Raw genomic sequence first — 21,364 nt, 5'->3', positions numbered from 1 at the left:
ACAATATTTACTTATTTATTTATTTGGTCAACTTTGTCCTGTTGATTATGTTGTTTCCATTTTCCTCTGTCTAAAAGAAGATTGTACTGAAAAGACATGTTACATCTTAAAGTGTCTTCTCTAATTACCAGGGATACATTTTTAGAAGATAAGCTGAGAGTTTGTTTTACAGTTAATTTTGAGTTTAGAAGCAGCCTACGAGGTGGTAGTGCACAATATTAATGTGAGTCCAGTACTAGGGAGGCCGAGGAAGGAGGGTCTGGAGTCTGGGGCCAACATGCACTGTATAGCAAGTTCTAGCACACTAAATGAGATTGTTCTGGACTGGATATTCTGTAAGGTTAACCCTGCGTGCTTAATTGATCCCGTACCTCTCAGTGACCTCACAGTGCTGGCTGTGAGTAGGTGCTAACAGGTTTAGTAAAGGGCCCCCGAGCATTTCCAGACACGAGTGCACGTTACAGAGCCATGTGGTAGTCCTGAAAGACTGTGAGATATTTGACGAATTGTTCAAGTGTGGAAGTGAATATTGTTCCCTGCTTTCATGTCTTTGCGGTTCCCTTTTTCTGCTTTGTCAATGACTATAGGCTGATGTTTCTCTCTTCTTCCACCAGAGGGCCGTGTTCCAAGGATTATCACAGGAAGCCTTGTCTGCCTGCATACAGTCCTTGCTAGGAGCATCAGAGTCTATCAGCAAAAACAAGGTTTGATGAAGCGTTAGGTGAAAGTTTATTACCTATAATAGATAATAGCATTGTGCAACATGTCATTTATTTAGAGTCACAGGAATTTAAAACCGCTTAGCAGTAAGATTTGTTTGATTAGTAGGAGAGAATTTCCAGACCCTTTGAGGGAAACTGGTGTTTCATTGTAGTGCTCACAGAGGACTGCACTAAGAAGTCTACTTTGCTAATGGACCAGGAGTGGAGCCTGAGTGTCTAATGCTGTAGGATAAAGAGCCTGAGGAAGTGGCAGCAAGTGTGTTCAAGGAAACAGCAGGCCATCATGCCCACAGTATTTTAAAGACTTGAATGTGGCCTTACCTGGAGGAGCTCATCTGGTTAGCTTCCAGGGCAGGCAGTTAGAGTCCGTATGCTGTGTGACTTAAGGTAGCTGCCCTGACCACATGGCTTATGGTTTGGAATCAGCACAGGACCTGGAACTGGAAGCTTCTGGTCTGTGCTTCTCCCTCGGCCTTTCCAGGAGGTGAAGCCCGCCTCTGCTCTCCCAGAATGCCTGTGCCACAGAGATGGAGCTCTGAGGCCACTGGTAGCCACAGTGCACCTTCAAGCCTGTGCCTTCCAGATTGACAATTCCATTTCTAACTTCAAAACTTTAGATAATTGAGGAGAGTCTCCTGATAAAAGTTGTCCCTAGAGAAGCTCTGCCTTTGTGGTGGGTTCTCCTCTTGTGCATGGCTTTGAGAGAGAATCTACATAGGGATTAAAGGATCATAGAACAGACAAGTTCCAGATAGGCAGAGCTAAGTTTTAAATAATGTTTGCAAGACTCATCTCTCACAGTTTTATGATTGATCATGCCTAAAGTCCCTGTTGGATATGGTTAGCTAAACTGGAACATGTTTTGTATGGTGGAGTATTGCACAGCTGCTAAATTTAAAGATGTAAACAATAAACATCACTTCACTGTATTAAGACAAATAAAGGGTAACAGAAATAAGATACAGACTGTGGCTTTAGGTAGCAGAAATGCCACCGAGCAAGTGGGGGACTGGGTGGTCTCTGCCCTCATCCCTACACGTTTCCTTATTATTCATAGGTTTTGTCCAGTGAGATGTTTCTCAGCTCATTAGGAAGACTTGGTCATATTGGATAGACTTTTGTACCGCTATCCCTCTAAGCCCCCAGGCCTTCTGTCCTTACGATCTACCGCCCTTTATGTAGCTGTTTCCTACATGCTCTAATGTCTGTCTGCAAACCTTCAGCTTGCTTGTACCGCTATCCCTCTAAGCCCCCAGGCCTTCTGTCCTTACGATCTACCGCCCTTTATGTAGCTGTCTCCTACATGTTCTAATGTCTGTCTGCAAACCTTCAGCTTGCTTGCCAGAGTTGCTAGCACATTTGGTTTTGTGCCTGAGAATCTGTAAGTTTTGCCTTCCAACTTACAAGTTTTTTTAAGGTAAATTATCATTACATAAATTGAACACCTAGTGTGTAGTAAATTAACATAATACTATTTTCTTAAGTTACAACAACTGTAATAAAGAAAACGAAGTCTATGTGACTCAGTTACAACTTGAAAAAGTGTTTAGAATGCACAGCATTTCATATTTGCTGCTGTGCTCGCAAGCCAGGTGAGCCTCCATACATGTGCTGTTGCCATGGTGATTGTGCTCCTTAGGACTTGGTGGGGAGAGGGACTGAGAGCGGTCACTGTCTGAGTCCTCTTCTACTGCTTATGAAGGGTAACTTTATGTTTGCCAAATTTAATATGCAGACTTCATTAGAAATGTTTCAAAATAAAATTCTGCCTCAAGGAACAGCCTTGCTTTATTAATACACAAACTTTTACCACAAGGACTATAATTATTATGCTGGGACTTGGTCAGGTCAGAGCTTTGAGAGTGCCACTTAAGTCTCAGGCTCTTTCAGATGGTCTTGAGTTAGCAGAAGGGCTTGTACAGGGATAGCCAGCACGCTGTTGGTGCCTGGTAATCCAGGACGGGGGTGCCAGGCCATTTCATATTTGGAAGCTCCTTTTGTACTGTGTCTGATGTTGTGGATATCAAAACCATGTAGGCCAAATAGGGAAGGATGTCCTCCTAAGAGAGGCTAGAAGGCTGTGAGAAAGCCCGTTCAGACTTGTTCTCGGAGCTTTGCTGTGCTGCTCAGTGTGGCTCTTAGGTGGCAGCATTGTTTTTTAACCTCTGTGCCAAGTTGAAAGTCTCAACTTCTCTTCCTAGCACTTGTGTGGTTTGCTCTCTTGGATTCCTTAAGTAGAGCAAGTCATAATGTTCAAAGTCCTAGCAAGAATTTTTCAGAGAACTTTGACGTGGGTAACCTGGAGAGAGTTCATGGTACTGCAGAGAACTGTCACTTTGAGGCTGTAAATTTGCATAGATTTAATGTTGAGTGATAATGTCTTTTATATGTTCCTATTTTGATTTAATCTGTGACAATATCCATTTTTTTTTTGTCTTATAATTTAGACTCAGATTGATGGACAACTTTTCTTAATTAAACACCTTTTGATTCTTCGAGAACAAATTGCTCCATTTCACACTGAATTCACCATTAAGGAAATTTCCCTGGACCTCAAGAAAACTAGAGGTACTTTGTTGTCCTGGCTGGCACAGTTGGGTGTATTTGACCTGTCCAGGTGTGTCAGCACAGGCTACAGGTTTATTTTATGTTCATCTGCAATTTCTTTTGCATGCTTTGCTTGCTAAATTTACTTATTCATACTAAACTAAGCTGTCAGTATCCTAATTCCTTCTAGTTTGTTATATTTTCTTTATTAAAGGAGCTATATCTGAACATTTCCATGTGTGATACAGTTTAACTCTCTTGGGCCCTTCCACACACTACCATTATAAGCAGCTATAAGATGAAAATACCTATAAGACACATAGCAGTATCTGTGTCATGAAATTGAGGTTTATCTGGTGCCCGAGGGTCAGGTTTTATTCCTGGCTCCTGTGTAGACTTGCACTCCGGGGCGGTTAGCTTCAATAGCCCGTCTTCCTCCTGTGTAAGGGGAGCAGAGTGACATCATCTTCCTTCCTTGGTTACCAAGATCATTAAGAGTGAATCCAAACATCTGTCACTGTGCTTAAGGTAACATGGAGCTGTAGGTGCTTCCTGTTCAGTACGGTGGTGTGACACGTGTCAAGTTCTGACTCATCTTGGGAAAGATGATCCACTTGTCTTAATTATTGTTATTGAATTTACAAGTTTGGGGGGGTGGTCTAGACAGGTTTTTTGTGTGTAGCCCTGGCTGTCCTGGAGCTCACTCTGTAGACCAGGCTGTCCTTGAACTCACATAGGTCTATATGGCTTCGCCTCCTGAGTGTTGGGATTAAGGACGTATGCCACCAGATTCAGCCAGAATTCACAGATTTTGAAGAGATCAAAATACATACAACCCAAGCTCTTCACTGTAAGTTAAGGACACCATAAATATCACGTTTTTCTTACAGATTTTTGTGAGCTCTGTTTTTTTCTCAGTGATTTCCAGAGATTTAAGCTCCTCTACCTTAAGCATTTGCTTGTGCAGTGGGCTATCGACCTTCTTAATCTTGAGGTAACTGAAGCAATAGTGACTCAGATCATTTTCTATGTTCTGTGATTCAGAAATGCCAAATAAAGAGCCCCAAAGGTAGCAGGCATCTGGCTCCCCTGTCACTGCGCTTACCTGAAAGAGAGGACTGGATTTAACTCAGCGGAGCTCCACACCGGTCTTGTGATGAGTAACATCAAAGCAGTTGGCCCAGTGTTCCTCCTTGTGCTGTCGTAGGACAGCCACAGCAAATGCCTTTTGATTTTGGAAAGCCTGTGGGTGTTTGTCATATAATTTGTCATTTTCCTTTTCAAATAGGATACAGGTTTTCTGGGCGTTGCTTTTAAAGAATGCCCACTGTTTTAAAAGCATGTTTGTGCACAGAGCTTCTGGCCCCAGCTCCTAGGTGATGCCCTTCTTTTGGGGCGAGGTATAAGAATGGTGCTTTTAACCACGCAGAGCTTGTGGCTGCTGATGGCTCTTATTGGGTGATAGGATGCAGCACGGTTGCTAACTCTTGTTTCTTTCTAATCTGGATGTTGCTACCACTTGGTTCTGCTCTGAGTCTGCTGAGACATAAGAAAATGAAGTAGACTAAGATTTTGGCAGGAATTCTTTCCTACCATAGTATGAGGGTCATGTTCTTGCCATGTGGTGATGTGGTTGAGAACAGTTCCTCCCGAGTACTGAGTCTGATTGAGGTTCCTTTTCATTGAGACCCAGTGCAGGCAGTACTTACGCCTGTGGGGTGTGCCCAGTGCAGGCAGTACTTACGCCTGTGGAGTGTGCCCAGTGCAGTGCAGGCAGTACCTACGCCTGTGGGGTGTGCCCAGTGCAGTGCAGGCAGTACCTACGCCTGTGGGGTGTGCCCAGTGCAGTGCAGGCAGTACCTACGCCTGTGGGGTGTGCCCAGTGCAGTGCAGGCAGTACTTACGCCTGTGGAGTGTGCCCAGTGCAGTGCAGGCAGTACCTACGCCTGTGGGGTGTGCCCAGTGCAGTGCAGGCAGTACCTACGCCTGTGGGGTGTGCCCAGTGCAGTGCAGGCAGTACCTACGCCTGTTGGGTGTGCCCAGTGCAGTGTAGGCAGTACCTACGCCTGTGGGGTGTGCTTGCCAGAGCAGGGCTGGGAGCAGTGTTTGCTTTGCTTTTTCCAGTCTGGCAAAGCAAAGCCATAGGCTGTTAAAAACTGTCCCTTGAAAATTCTTTCTATCTTCACTTTAAGTCTCTAACCTCTCCCAACTAATGGTATATCTTATTGCATTTGAACATCAATGAGACCTAAGTACTTTCAGAATTCTAGTTAGTCTGGAGGTTAAGGGGTAAATATGTCCTCTTGGTGTTTTCTTCTTGACTGACACATTTGTTTATTCCCTGTTATTTAAGTGAATAAATTTCTGTGCCAGCCAAGATCATAGAGCTGGGTAAGTATGTGCATTTAAAAGAAATCTACTTAGCATCTAAAGGCAAAACAGTGAAAATTTGTATATTTCCCAGTTTTTAAAAAAATAAATAGACCATTAATAGTAATTCTGTAAGTGTGACTCTGTTGATGATTGTGTGGCATGTCATTACTGGTGCTCACCTCCCTGGCCTTCCTGGAGGAATGAGGTGTGATGAGTGCTTCCTGGGTCTCAGCAGTAGACAGCTCGTGTTGCACAGGCCTCTCTGTTGAACCCGTACTTATTCACTGCATGGGTCATTTTGTTTCACAGATGCAGCATTTAAAATCCTGAACCCTATGACTGTTCCACGATTTTTTAGGCTGAATAGCAACAATGCCCTGATAGAGTTCTTGTTGGAGGTGAGAAGGACGGTTTCATTGGTGGTGGGAGCTCAGTGAGATCCTTTACGTGTCTGCTAATTTCTAGGCACATGCAAACAGAAGGAAATTGTCGTCTTTCTTTCAGGGGACTCCTGAGATCAGAGAACATTATCTTGACTCTAAGAAGGACGTAGACCGGCACCTGAAGTCAGCCTGTGAGCAGTTCATTCAGCAGCAGAGCAGGCTGTTTGTAGAACAGCTGGAAGAGTTCATGACAAAGGTGCAGACTTGTAGAGCCCTTTCCTTTCCTAGCTTTTTTCCGAATTGTGAAGCACAGAGGAAGGAGAGTGAGGCAGGCTCTGACTGTGTCTTGCTAGGAACGTTCCCCATCACAGAGGCTGGTGTGCAGCTCTGTGTATAAGCTCAGCAGTGGATCGTCTGAAGAACTGACACTGCTGACGTAATAAGTCTTCCCTGTGGGGCTGGTCTCTGTTGGTTGAAGTCAGCTCCTGTTTGGGGTCTTTGTGGCAACAGCCACAGTTTCTTTTTATTTCTAGTTTTTTGAGACAGGGTCTCCAATATCAGGCTGGCACTGAAGTTCTGGAGTAGCCAAGGATGACCTTGAACTTCTGCCTCTCCTGCCTTTATCTCCAAGCAACATGTATAGTATACTGTGGTAATGTTGATAGACATGTATATATGAAAACATTTGATTCAGATTTTTTTCTTTAAGGCTTTAAGAACTACAATATATTTTTCTTGTTCTAGAATACCACGGTATACATGTTGCATGAAACTATTAAATAGGACTTTGATTTGTAGTAGGTGTAAAAAAGTACATGAGTTGGGCGAGCAAGGCCTGTCCCTGTCTGCATATCCTGACTGAAATCACCAGCAGTCAGTACATTCTAGCTTCCTTTTCAAACGTCCTTGTTGAGAGCTACAGCATTCATCTGCCCTAGCCAAGACTGGTGTAAGGACTACATAAGACAATGTGGGAGATTTTGTGATTACACAGCTCCTCAGGATAGCTGTAGTAAAAGAAGACAAAACTGAACTAAAGATTTTGCTTTAGCCAAGTGTAAATCAGGGCATTTTGAAGGAGGCATATTTACATTATGGCTTAGTGGAGCCTGCCTGTGCTAAAAACTTAGGTAGATAAAATTTTGCAAGTTTCTGTTTATCATTCCCTCTGAAGTATTGTTAGTTTTCTTAGTAGCTATAAATTAAATTTTTTTGATGTAGCACATGTAGTAGAATTTGACCTTGTAAATTTAATTCTTACATTCAAGGAATTGTAACCAAGGAGGGAGTCTAAGTTTGAGTGCGTCGAGTAGGGAGGCAGGGAGGGCGTGGGTCTGCGCTGGTCTCCAGGCTCTGAAAGAGAGGCCTAGTTGAGGAGAGCTCATTCCTTTCTGCCTCTGCCTTCTTTGTTAGGAGACCCTACCTCTGCAGAACTAGGAGAACTTTGAAGAAATGATCCTTGATTTGACTTAAAGAGAAGTAAATTATGCAGAGAGTAGACAGGGTGAATGTAGAAGTCATTGTGTTTTTTAACAAACAGCATGATGGCACACCTTTCGGGGAATACTGTGGCTTAAATGAGAATGCCCTGGAAGCTCATCTAGTTGAATATTTAGTCACCAGTAGTGATAATACGTGAAAGATTAGAAGGGTTAGGAATTGTGTTTTTGTTGGGTAGTGTGGCCTTGTTGAAGAAAGTGTGTCACTGGGGGTGGACTTTGAAGTTTTAAAAAAGCCCACATCAGGTCCAGTGTCTCATTGTTTGCCTGTTGGATCAGGATGTAGCTCTTAGAATCATGTTTGCCTGCTACTATGCTCTCTACCATGATGATAATGGATGAGCCCTAGGAAATTGTAAGCCAGCCCCTGATTAAATGCTTTCTTTTATAAGAGTTGCTTTGGTCATGGTGTCTCTTCACAGCACTAGAACAGTGACCAGTACTGAGGAAGACTGAAATCAGTGCCGCCACCCTGGGCTACAGAGTTAGTTCCAGGTCAGCCTGGCTACATAGCATGATGCTGCTGTTTTTCTTTTTCTTTGTTTCTTTTTAAAAAGCACAAATTATGTTACAATGGAATTAATGAGATCCTAGAACAATCCATGGAGCAGCAAGCAGTGGTTATTATTAAAATAAAACTCTTAGGGCTACAAAAAGGTTATAAATGTAGCTATTAGAAAAAAGTTAATAAACATTGTGTCCCCCCCCCCTTTTTTTTTTTCTGAGACAGGGTCTCTTTGTGTAGGTTTGGGTATCCTAGAAGTTTTCTCTGTAGACTGGGCTAGCCTCGAACTCATAGAGATCTGCCTGCCTTTGCCTTCTAAGTGCTGGGATTAAAAGCTTTCACCTCCATTGCCTAGCTTTTATCTCCCCCTTCCTTATTTATTTTTTATTTTATTTTTTAGACAGGGTTTCTTTGTGTAGCCCAGTGGTCCTGGAACTTGCTCTATAGATCAGGCTGACCTTGAACTCACAGAAATCTACCTGCTTCTGCCCCGGGTGCTAGGATTAAAAGCATGTGCCCCACATTCAGCCATATATAATTTATTTTAAAAGTTGCTTCTGAAGATGAAGACATGGAAGAAGTTGAGTGTGAGAAGGTAGAGATGAGGTGTGCAGTGGTGAGCGTGAGCAGAGGTCTAGACTGGCTCTGGAGTACAGGCAGAGCAGATGGAGCTAGAGAGCAGTGAGAGGCCTCAGGGACCACCCTCATGCAGCTCCACCTGGCTCTTGTCTGAAATATTCCCCCGTGGGAAAGCTGGAGTTGATGCTCCAGTTTTTGTAACAGCTTGGACGTCTGCCCCACGTCTGTCCATTAAGAAGTAGTTCATGTTTACGCCCATCAAGGTTTTACCTGAAAGCCAGGCTGACATATTTGTATTTCTTTCCTGTGCTGTGCAACAGGAGGAAGCATACAAAGTGACATCCAAGTCTCAGTCCATAGCACAGTTCAGCCAAGCCTGCCTTGTAATGGTACTTGAAAATCCTGTTTGTTTGTTGAGATAGGGTCTGACCATGTAGGCTTGCCTTAAACTCTTGTGCCTTACTCCTTAGCTTCCCGGATGCTGACTCTGCAGCAGTCTACCATACCCAACTGGATCTCTCTCTCTCTGTCTGTCTGTCTGTCTGTCTCTCTGTGTTTGCATGTCTGTGTGAACATATGCCTATTGTGTGCATTCCTGTGGAGTCCAGAAGAGGGCATCCTGTCTCCAGAAGCTGGACTTAATATGTCCACCTAGCTGTTTAGATTAAAAACTTGAGTCTCATGCTGTCCTCTCTAGCCTGGCCACTGTCTGTCTTGGTGGTGTTTTCTATGCCTGTGATGTGGTTATAAAGAAGGGAAGTCTTTAGAGTATATAGGAGCCTCTGTGCATTTGTGATGGACACTTTTCTAATGGCATGGACTCAGTAGTAACTCAGTCTTTTGAGGAGTAACCTTTTTTAAAATGTTTATATTTTTGGTGAAATTTCTTCAGAGATTCCTGTCCTGAACGGTCTCAGGAAGAATGCCCAATGTGGTTGTGACTGTTTTGTTTTTCTCCCCAGAATAACGCATATCTTGAACTCAAAAAAAAAAAAAAAAAAAAAAAAGTTTTGTCAAAAAGAATGTCTAGTGGTGAAAGCTTGTGAGAGTAGATGCAGCCTTGCTAGAACTGTGCCTGGTTCCCAGTGTGCCTAGTGACAGGCTTATACAGTTGTGTGTCTGTGAGCAGTCCGTGTTTATTTGCTGTTGTAACGTGAAACCTCTGCTTTTGTCTCCTCTACTAGGTATCAGCATTAAAAACCATGGCCAGCCAGGGAGGCCCCAAGTACACCCTCTCACAGCAGCCGTGGGCACAGCCAGGTATTGGGGTTTTATTCTTCAAGGATGCTATTAGGTTATGTCTGTGTACCCCTTCCTGTGACATCTGGGACTTGGTTCCTTGCTTGTTTTGGGTTAACAGATGTGGGTCAAAGCAGGATTCGGCTTGGGGCTGATAGGTCTTTCTTAGCCAGCACTGCTTCCCTCTGACAAGCATTCATTCTAAAGAGGGGCATCTTTGGAAGCTTACTCAGTTAAAAATCAAGCCTGACTTACACGTCAGTGCTTTGCGCCTGCAGACTTCTGTGTGCCTGCTCTTCCTTGGCTTCGGGCTTTCACGGGAACATGGCTCCATGGCACAGAGTGACGGAAGGAGTGCACTTATTTTCAGCACACGAAGAAATGTTGGCCCACTCCTTTCTTCCATTTTTTTTTTCGCCAAGTTACATCCTCTGTTGACACTTTAGCACATTTGAAAAAAATTGTGTCAGAATGAAGGAGTCGGTTGGGTTTGGCAGGCAGCACCACTCACTGCCTGACTCAACTCGCATATCTACTTGAGATGTTCCAGTCACTCCTCCATACATTCACATTTTCTATGCTAAAGGCTTTTTGTTTCTTTTGGCCTGTGGGATTTCTTCAGTGTTAGGTTTTAGACATTTAGAATCATACCCCTTTGGGTTATTTTTGGTACAGTTTTTTAACTGTAGCTGCTGCTTCTTTTTTTTTAAGGGAATATTTTATTTTATTTTTTTATTGGTTATTTTATTTATTTACATTTCAAATGTTATCCCCCTTCCCACTTTCCTCTCTGCAAACCCCTGTCCCTGGCCCCTACCCCCTGCTTCTATGAGGGTACTCCTCTACCCACTCAGTGCCATAGCATTCCCCTACTCTGGGACATCGAGCCTACACAGGACCAAGGGCCTCTCCTTCCACTGATGCATGACAAGGCCATCCTCTGTTACATATGCAGCTGGAGCCATGTGTACTCCTTTGTTGATGGCTTAGTCCCTGGGAGTTTGGGGGGGGGGGTGGTCTGGTTGGTTGATACTGTTGTTCTTCCTATAGGGTTGCAAACCTCTTTAGCTCCTTCAGTCCTTTCTCTAATTCCTCCATTGGGGTCCCTGCGCTCAGTCTGATGGTTGGCTGCGAATATCACTATCTGTATTTGTCAGGTACTGACAGAGCCTCTCAGGAGACAGCTATACCAGGCTCCTGTCAGCAAGCATTTCTTGACATCAACAGTAGTGTTTGGGTTTGTTGTCTATGGATGAGATGGATTCCCTAGGTGGGGCAGCCTCTGGATGGCCTTTACTTTAGTCTTTGCTCCACTCTTTGTCCCTTTATTTCCTTTAGTCAGGAGCAATTCTGGGTTAAAATTTTTGAGATGGTAGGTGGCCCTATCTTTCCACCAGGGGCCGTGCCTAACCTCTGGATATGGTGTCTACAGGTTCTCTCTCCCCTTTGTTGGGTGTTTCAGCTAATGTCATCCCTGTTGGGTCCTGGCATTTTCAGTTACCATTAACCAGGATAAAATTTGTTACATTGCTATTCTGTGACCCACATTTGCACACTGAGACAGTGGGAAGAGCAGGTCTTAGCTGTGGAGAAGCTGCTTCTTGCTCTTAGTGAGAGATCCAAAGAGGGCCTCTGCCTCTTGCCCATGCAGTTTGTCAGCTACAGGCACCTAACCTGGAATCAGCCTTTCTATGATGAAAGAAAGCCATTTTCTGTTAGGTCTATATTTTCTTTGAATAAAGGGATACTACCCTCTTTCTCAGGTAACTTGTAGAGTCCATTCAGCACGTTTATCTACAGTTTGGTGAAGAAGTCATAAGGTGGTTATCTTTGAGAGATGGACTAGTTTGTGGATAGGAAAATAAGAAGTACGTTTTATTTTACAATTTTCTACAAGTCAAATTTGAATACCATATAAAAATTTTGATTGAAGCTGTCCTGTCTCCAAAATTTTCAGCCATAAGTGCCTTAATTTATTAAAGTTGAACTAAGAAGTAGCTGGTGCTGTCTCCTGGGAAGATGTACAAATCCACATGAGTTGTTTTTGGAAGGAGACGGTTTATTCAGAGGCCCCTTGTGTATACATTGTGTACAGTATACATTGTGTACAGTATGCATTGTGTACAGTATGCATCACGCACAGTATACATTGTGTATGATATACATCGTGTACAGTATACATTGTGTACAATATACATTGTGTACAGTATACATTGTGTATAATATACATTGTGTACAGTATACATTGTGTACAATATACATTGAGGCTGTGCTGCCACCTGCTTGGTGCCTGCGGTGGAGATGACTCTTTTACTCTCTCCTTGATTTCAAACATTTTTTCTTGTATTTGAGATTGACATCTGTGGCATCTTTGAAAAACAAAGACCCCTTGATAGAATGTCCAATGATAGAATTGTTCAATGTGTCATTCTAACAACAGGCCGCCATGACTATGGGTCTTCACAGTCAGGACACTGCAGTGCCTAGGCAGCATGGCTCTTGGGGACATTCTCTTGATCTTGAATTAATTTGAGCCTGTGGCTTAAGGTTTTAGTTTTCTACAGTGCTTATTTAGAAGCAGGAGCTGGCTTGCATTCTGCATGTTTATGTAAATGGAACTCTGGGGCATGATACATCTTTCTTACAATAGAAACCACTGGCAACAGGCATGGCATGGCAGTACAGATAAGCTGACCTGATGCATAGCTAACGGTTGTTCTTTCCTTTCTGGAAAGACCCTTTCTCCTGAGGTAGGGTCTGTGGGTTTCTTTTGTTTTTTGTTTTGTTTTGTTTTTTTTTTTTGTTTTTTTTTTTTTTTTTACAAAATTGTATCCTAACAATTCTGAGTTGGGGTATCCTGGGCTTCATTAGCAACATAGTAAATGACAGAACAGATTGGAGTGGGACACACTGTTTTGTCACTTGACTTTTTTTCAATCTAAGTGGGATCCTTCACTATCTTGTAAATCTATCTTCTTCTCCTTTGGCCACCTTGGAAGTGTGGACCTGGCTTTTCATGATCTGTAATGAATAAAGCCCTTAGTTCACTGTCAGAGAGATTTATGGGCCTCTTATGGTAGATCAAGGACAGCAGTCTAGAAATTGTTGGACCCTCTGCCCTCAGCTCAGGTTCTGGGGAGATCATGTCAGGATAACCACACTCCCGCAGAATGAGTTACAAATTAAGATGCCGTTTTTATTAACTTAAGGTTGGAAATACATCTTTTTAGAAGTTGATGGGCACTGTATTCACAAGCCTGAGCACCCACTCCAAGCCCAGTTCAGTGAACTCTAAAGTATTTTAGTGACGATGGAACTAGAACCCAGGGAGGAGGTACCTGGAAGGAGCCTTCATTTATTTAGTGAAGAATAAGCAATTCCTGAGAGCATTGGTACTTTCCTACCATGTTTTTGCCCAGTCTTCTGTCAGCTAAACTTTTTTACACGATATAGATTGACCTATGGGAAGGTATCTGTACCTGCAAACTGGTCTTCTCAAATATAGTCATGATTGTAGTGTCTGTCCCCAGATTGTTGTTCTATGTGCACTGGCACACATGGACTTGGCTAATCAGGTGAGATGTACCATCCCACGGTCACTTCCTGTGTGGTGTGCAGCCTTTGACACCAGTGTGCTCAGCTGTTCACCACACCATGAGTCTCTCACCTAGTTTATTAATGGATATACTTAATGTTTCACTTTGGTTTTCCATAAACTCATTAGTAAATGATTTATATACATGTGTCTTCTTTGTATCTTGTGAATGTTTAAATGACAATTTTCAGTAGTTAAGTGAAAGGGTTTATTTTCAACCTTTTAGGATATTGTCTAACAGGCCCTCAAGTTGAAACATTTTATACTCCCATGAACACCTGATGAAGATACACTGTCCCTTAATATCTGTGGATTTCCATTTTACTAGTTTTTGAGACAAACCACGCAGGCTTGTTACAAGTCCAGCCTCTGAATTTCTGGGATTGCAAGTGTCCACTATCTCGCCTGGCTTGTTGTCTTTTGTTTTGTTTTTTTTTTTTTTCTTTGAATATTTTTTATTTGAACCAAAGGATGTAGAAGGCTGTTTTCCTATTTCTCTACACCTTCTCAAACATGGAGCTCTGAATCCTTTTGCCAGTGTCTCACTGGTTTATTTGTATTGACTTTTGGGTGAGGCTGCACATTGTGGATATTATGAAGCTTTTTCTTTGTGACTAGCTAGGGAATCCCGTCTTGACTATTTCCTTCTGATGACCTACCACACTCACCTCCATGTGCCTGTCAGACGTTGGGCTTGGGCTGTGCAGGTGCTTTACTTGCAAACACCTGGAGCTTAAGGACGTATAAGAATGTAATAAATAGAGGCAGTTCTGCCTGGACAGGGATAGAGAGATAAGGCTCTTCTGAGTGACCCAAGCAAACCAGTGAGACAGAGGCCTGGGAGTTAGGTTTGCACATTGAGGAGGTGCTTGGTTCTTATTAATTAACTCCTACTGCTTCTCTAAAAATAACAAGAAGTTTTTAAACCTTATTTTTCTACCTCCACATTTCAAAGGCACAAATTCCAGCCTCTATGACCATCCTGAATCATGCTTTTGGCTGCATCAGCCCTTGTGGCTTAGAGTTTGTGTGTAGCATATACTTAATGAATGTTTGGAGGGCTTATGAGCAAACTTTAAAAATAACAAGATGGTGGGAAGAGGTTTTTTTTTTTCCTTTTTCTTTTTTTTTTTTTTTTTGCTATTTTTCAGTATTCCCCTCTGAATTAAAATGGTAATTTTCTCCCCTTTTTTGTGACACTAACGGGGGTCATTTCTTTGCAGCAAAGGTCAATGACCTCGTGGCCACTGCCTACAAGACAATAAAGACGAAGCTGCCGCTGACACTGAGAAGCATGGCTTTGTATTTGTCCAATAAGGACACGGAGTTCATCTTGTTTAAGCCTGTCAGGGTGAGTGGGTGGGAGTTCGCTGCCTGGCGACCTAAGTGTGCTTTTCTTACTAGCAAGTTCTCTTCCTATAGACATTGCAAAGTGTTAGTGAGGTTGGTATTTGCTGTGATCTCAGAGGCTTCAGAGCCTGATCTATCTGGTTATATCTTATGCCTCACCCACTTTGTCTTGATATTTTTGTTCATTTTAAAGGTAGAAATTAATAAATAAGCAAAAAAATAGATCCGCACATTGCACTGTGGTTCAACACTGGGAGAGCAGCATTTCAGAATTTATGCCCCGTTTTACTCGTGAGTAGAGGAAATAAATGGCTTGCAACAGCCACCAAGGGATTAACGTGTCAGAGCAGATTTAAGTCTCATAACTTCCAGTTCGTGTTGAGTTCATGGCTTTACCCAAGGCATGGTTGATTTTTTTTTTTTAAGTGCATTTTATGTGTCTCGAAGCTTTATTATCTTTTGTGTAAGAAATTGCTGAAGACTTATTATTCTTGGGGGTGGGGGTAAGATATATGCGAGTTTAATGTTTCCAGGAATTATCCAATCAGTCTCCATCAGGTTGTGCTAGCATGTAAAATATTAAAGTACAAATTACATGTCTTTGGTAATCTCATAAAAATATATTTCCTCCACTCATTTTGGCAAGAACCATGATGATTTAATACTCTCAGTGTTTCTTGTTTATAGTGTGTGCATACATCCCTGGGTTGTCTGATATGATCTCTCCTCCTTTCTAAGAATAACATTCAGCAAGTCTTCCAGAAGTTCCACGCTCTGCTAAAGGAAGAGTTCAGTTCTGAAGATATCCAGATCATTGCCTGTCCCTCCATGGAACAGGTACCCACAGACCCACAGACAGAAGGCCCGACGGCCTTAGGCCTGTGATTATTTTATTTACTTGAGCAGATAGTATGTTTAAGCAAACATGTTTCTGGTTTTAAGTTCACAACTTCTACATTGTTTTACTTTAATGAGTAAGAGTTTAACCCTTGAGTTGATGCCTCTAACTGTGTGTGTGGTTAGTTGCTTGTTTAATTCATCTTGGTAATGATCGACCTGTCCGTGAAAGTCGTAGTGATCAGCGTGCTGAGTCAGCTGTCTAAACCCAGGCCAACACAGTGCCTGAAGTGGGAGTTATTTTAGGAACTAGAATCAATGCTGGACCTATGTGTTTTTCCTTCTTTCTAAATTTAAAAACCTAAACTGGAGAGCCAGTTTGTGTCGGCATTCATTTCATTGTTCAGCTCAGTCGAGAGCTTTATTAGGAATGGCTTGGCAGCTTGGAGAATAACTTACTTTTTGTCTTTAGGCCTAGAGAATCTTGGAGGGGGCTCAGGTTGCATATGCAGAGACTGCATATGCAGATAATTTTAGGGATATTACTGTAATGAGGAGCGAGCTGGAGGGAGAGTTGTGCTCTTCAGTGAGGCGCAGTTCATAGACCACCAAGTTCTGCTACAATGTGGAGCTCAGGAGTCTGTGCTGTATTTACAGGGCGGTGCAGCCATTCCCAGCATCTGATTCTGGAACGTTTTTTTTTTTTCCTTTAAAAAACCCCTCAGAGTTAACAGAATCTCCAGCCCACCCTCCTCCCTCAGTCTCCCCTTAGTCTTTATGGATGTGTGTATTCTGGGCATCTCATTGTGTGGTGTCACGCGTTGTCTTTCCTAACTGGTGTCTGTCACTCAGGATACCTTCAGAGTCCACCCATATTGCAGCATATGCTTTTTAACGTTTTTTCCTTAATTTTTAAAAAATTTGAATTATTTGTATATGTCTGAGTCTTTTTCTGTGTGTGTGTGTAGGTGTCTGGAGGCCAAAGCAGGGCGATCATATCTGCTGAGCTGGAGTGGTGGTGTAAGCTGCAGGATGTGGGTGCTGGGAACTGAACTGGGGTTGTCTATAAGAGTGACAAGTGGGCCTGGAGAGATGGCTCAGCAATTTAGAGCACTGACTACTCTTCCAGAGGTCCTGAGTTCAAATCCTAGCAACCACATGGTGGCTCACAACTATCTGTAATGGGATCTGATGCCCTCTTCTGATGTATCTGAAGACAGCTACAGTATACTCATAAACATAAAATAAAATCTTAAAATAAAAAAAAGAATGACAAGTATGCCACTTGAGCCATCTCTCCAATCTGTCTGTCCGTCCCTCCCTCCTTACTCTCTTTTCTCCTTCCCTCCCTTCCTTTCTTATAGCTGCTATGTGTGGATAGTTGGAGTCACATTGGAAAAAAGACTTTAGAATGCTTCTTCTTCTAGTGTTCTACAGTTTTTGAGACAGGGTTTCTCTGTGTAGCCCTGGCTGTCCTGGAACTCACTCTGTACACCAAGCTGGCCTCAAACTCAGAAATCCGCCTGCCTCTGCCTCCCAAGTGCTGGGATTAAAGGTGTGTGCTACTGCTGTCAAGCTAAATCTTTTAAACTTTTTAAAAATTGTTTAAAATTTTGTGTGTGTGTGTGTACTCATGTGTACATGAGTGCCTATAGAGGCTGTGGGTGTTAGATACCTTGAAGCTGGAGTTTCAGTTGTTGTGAACCACCTGACGTGGGTGCTAGGAATAGAACTCAGGTCTTCTAGAAGAGCAATCTGTGTTATTAGCCACTGAGTCTTCTCTCTAGCCTCTAAATGTTTTTTAAAAGTAGTTCATTTGAGGTGACCATTTTCTGTGTGAGTATACCACTAAACATAGACTTTAGTAGTTAGAAAGTTTCCCCACTTTAAGTTTGCTTATTTTTTTTTAAAGATTTATTTATTTTATGTATATGAGTACACTGTTGCTGTCTTCAGACACACCAGAAGAAGCCATCAGATCCCATTACAGATGGTTGTGAACCACCATGTGGTTGCTAGGATTTGAACTCAGGACCTCTGGAAGAGCAGTCAGTGCTCTTAATTGCTGAGCCATCTCTCCAGCCCCAAGTGTGCTTAATTTTATAATATTTTTAGTACATTTATTTAGTGTGTGTTTTGTGTGTGTCACAGTGATATGTCAGAGGACAGAGGACAACCTAGGCAAGTTGATCCTTTTATTATGTGGTCTCTGGGATCAAACCTGCACCTGTGAGGAGAGTTAGTTCACGGCCAAAGCCCACCTAGCATGCCTGCTCTGGCCATTTACAGATCCGGGAGGGCTGGTGAAGCTCATTGGTAGCGTGCTTTCCTCAAGGGCAGAGGCCATGGGTTCACCCCGTAAACTGCAACCTGCCTAGAAGATCAGAAAGTAAGGGTCACCTTCAGCTAAACGAGGAGTGTGAGCCTAACCTAAACTACATGACTCCATCTTAAAAGAAAGACAAAGCAAACCAAAATGCCATTCACAGTCCAGCACTAAGGAAGCTGGGATGGGGGTGTTGAGTATAGGGCTAGCCTGGGCTATACCTTCAATAAACAAACAAAATCCTCATTTAAAGAGTTCAGCTTACAATGGTGCTTCCCAAAACTGGGTAGAGAAGGGTGGCCTGCGTCATGTGGTACATTTGCTTATTTATTATTTGATTATTGCTTTGCTGTCACGGTCATTGTACTGGGAGTGACCTGAGGCTTGGACTTGGCAGAGGCTGCAGCTCCCTGCAGGACATCCAGTTGCTATAACATCTCGGGCTTTTTCCCCTCATGTTTCTGAGACTGGAGATTTCTGAGAGTGAAAGTCCACAGTACAGCTAACCCAGGCTAACCCAGGCTAACCCAGGCTAACCCAGGCTAACCCAGGCCTCCCCGTTGCTTTTCAGCTGAACCTCCTGCTGTCAGTTTCAAAGTAGTCCCAGCGGACCACGCGTGTCAGCAGTCTGTCCCACAGGAGAGGCCTGAGGAGTCCTGCAACCTGCAGGATGCCCAAGACCCCCATGTGGGACGGCTCCTGTGGAACATGGATGTGCAGCCCGCAGAAGGAAATCTGGGTGAGCCGGAGAAGATCAAAATGCCAAAGACTGACAGCAGGGATAGCTGCTTCATTGAACTGGTCTCCAGCAGTGGAGAGAAGTGACAGGGAGCCACGATTCACAGTGAAATGTTCCTTCACACAGCTTGTGCAATAAAGTAGGTTACAGTAGTGACTAGTGTGATGCACTCATAGGAACTCAGCTGACTGGAAAGCTGCCGGGTCTCAGCAAGGCATTCACCCCGGGCATTCCTCGGACACTGTGACTTGGAGAACTCTTCCTTCTGTGTCCCGATGCAGAGCTTCTCATGCTGGGTCGAGCGAGGTTGAGTTGGAATAGGATGGTTGCTGCCAAGAAGGCATCTAGCTTTTCCTGGACTCAGGCTGTCATCTTTCTGTGGGCTGACACGAGGCAGGGGCAGTTGCGAGAAGCCAAGGCCTCCTGTAAGGCTCCTTGAACTGCATCCTCCTCACCAGAGAGGTGTATCTTGATGATGGGGATCGCCACAGTGCTGGCAGCAGCGTGTGAGTGGGAGTGAGCCGTGAAGAGGTTTTAGCCTGGCGAGGCTGGAGAGGAGGCGGGCGGCCTGTGGGGAGTGGCTCGTGGGTGGAGCTTAGTTGCAGTCATTCTTTATAAAGTGAATACTCTTTGGTTGCCTGTGTTGTCCTAGACACTAGCCTTCTGGCGTCCCCAGTCCTGCCATAGCTGAACACCTAAGTGTGGCAAACACTGCCTGTACCTTAAATATGACACCAGTCAAAAGTCAAAGGACTATAAGCATCTGTGAATTTCCCTCCAAATTCCCCTTTGAATTTGGGATTGGATTGGCTTTGACCCTGGTGTTACAATAAATGTAGCCTGTTTCTTGGTTCAGTTACTCAGACCGTCGTCTGTAGGGTGGGACAGTGCTGAGGGCTCTGAAATAGGGCAGATGACCTCATGGTGCAGGTGAAGGGGCAGGAACAGCCTCTTGCACAGTGTGCACATGGGTGACCCATCCCGATGCAACAGGCCATTGTTTCTCAGCCCAGTTTAAATTGGTGGTGGCTGTTGCTTGGTAGAGCATATTACTCTGTATTTTGGGAAACTCAAAGGTAAGAGGGTCCATATTTTTTCTTTGCTATGAAATGAATGAGTTAGGAAGATTGTACTTACTATTTTAAATACATGTCTTATGTGATAAACTGTAATCTCCAGTTCTGTGTATTATATGTACATTGGGTGTTCAGATAGCCTTTCCAAAGAAGCGAGGACGTGACCATTGTACAGTGCCATGGCTCAGCAGTCTGATGTACAGAGCAGGACTTGTTCGAGGACTCTTGTAGTGCTTTGATTTGTTTGTTTCTGAAAACACTCACATACCTTACCAACTGCCGGGAGGGTGGGACTGATCCAGTTTGTTTGCTGAATGAATATTTGTTTAAATCTGTACAGTTTCACGTGTTTACTTATACAGAGTGTACATACTTTGAAATAATTAATTTAAAATGCTTTATATTATTTAGCTAGAAATTGCCGTTTTTAATAAATAAATTTTTTTAAAAAATAAAGATCTTTGCTTCCTACTTTGCTGCCACGGGCTTGTTATGTTATGTGGATTCTCTAAAAGTCTTTAATTGAGAACTTCGTTGGGACGAGTTGTGGAGAAGCTGTGTATTTCTCAGATATAGTACCCGAGTTCCTTTCTCCAGCTCTGCTCAGGATAACATCTTACAAGCTGTGCTGATTACTATAGCTAGGATTTTGACATCAGAACACTTGGCTAGTCTTAGCTTTCCCTTGCTTTATTGTGTAATAATTGTTGTGAAAAGAAGGACATTTTTGATATCTTCTCTCTCTGTCTCTGTCTCTCTTTCTTTTTTTTTGTTTTTTGAGACAAGGTTTCTCTGTGTAGCCCTGAAAGTCCTGGAACTTGCCTTTGTAGAATAGGCTAGCCTCCACTCAGGTCTGCTTGCTTTGGCCTCCCAAATGGTGGGAGGTGTGTGCCACCACCCCCAGCTTTTGGGCTATTTTGGTGCTTCACTAGTTAAAAGGGTGTTAATTTTCTGTTACTGCAGCAAATACCTAAGATAATCAACTGACAAGATTGTTTAGGCTCTCAGATGGTTTACTGATTAGAGACTGTCTCTGATTTGTAGTCTGGAGAATAACCTGTCATAGCCATTCTTGGTTTTGAGTGAGCGAGTTTATTAATTCTACAGTAAGCACAGATAGAATAAGTAGCAAGTAGCAGATTAGAAGCCTCCGATAAAGCAAAGCAGAGCAAAGCATCGTCAAACCAGGCATTCATAATATCCAGAACAAATGGGACCATCCTGATCAAGAACAAAGGAAACATCATCAACTGGGCTTCTGACACTGAGCAGAAATCAAGTAAAGATGCTAATCTGAACTTCCTCTTCAGGAGTGAGCTTTCAGCTTCCCCTTCTCAGGTAGACAGTTTTCACACGGGATGAACAGTAGTAACCTCTGCTGAAAATGCTGCACCGCCTTGTCTTTCCCTGTCCTAGTCACAGAGCCAGAGGGATCAACCTGACTGGGCCAGCCTGGCACAGGACAGAGCCTTGGGGACTCTTGACATAAACAGGAGTCTGGGGGACAGCTTGCAGAGCACTGGACAATTTACCATTATAATGTATATTATAGTCCCCATTGTTTTGGGGCCTGTGGTCAAGCTGCAGGCCATGG

At 43.3% G+C, this 21,364-nt stretch overlaps 1 protein-coding gene across 1 annotated transcript in view; it reads left to right on the top strand.

The window, feature by feature from the left end:
• Nucleotides 1-20,245, top strand: part of Cog3 (component of oligomeric golgi complex 3) — a 52,966-nt gene extending 32,721 nt beyond the window's left edge. Inside the window, exons 16-23 of the mRNA XM_021182078.3 lie at nt 615-704; nt 3,170-3,290; nt 5,952-6,040; nt 6,147-6,281; nt 9,793-9,868; nt 14,666-14,793; nt 15,531-15,629; nt 18,527-20,245. Of these exons, the coding sequence (XP_021037737.1) occupies nt 615-704; nt 3,170-3,290; nt 5,952-6,040; nt 6,147-6,281; nt 9,793-9,868; nt 14,666-14,793; nt 15,531-15,629; nt 18,527-18,556 (768 nt within the window). The 3' untranslated portion in view covers nt 18,557-20,245. The remainder of the gene's footprint in view (nt 1-614; nt 705-3,169; nt 3,291-5,951; nt 6,041-6,146; nt 6,282-9,792; nt 9,869-14,665; nt 14,794-15,530; nt 15,630-18,526) is intronic.
• The last annotated feature ends 1,119 nt before the right edge of the window (nt 20,246-21,364 follow it).

The sequence above is a fragment of the Mus caroli genome, unplaced genomic scaffold (assembly GCF_978045245.1).
Source record: "Mus caroli unplaced genomic scaffold, Mus_caroli_1 scaffold_12, whole genome shotgun sequence".
Lineage (NCBI taxonomy): Eukaryota > Metazoa > Chordata > Mammalia > Rodentia > Muridae > Mus > Mus caroli.
Note: the sequence above shows the minus strand (reverse complement) of the source record. Positions and strands in the feature narration are given on the sequence as shown.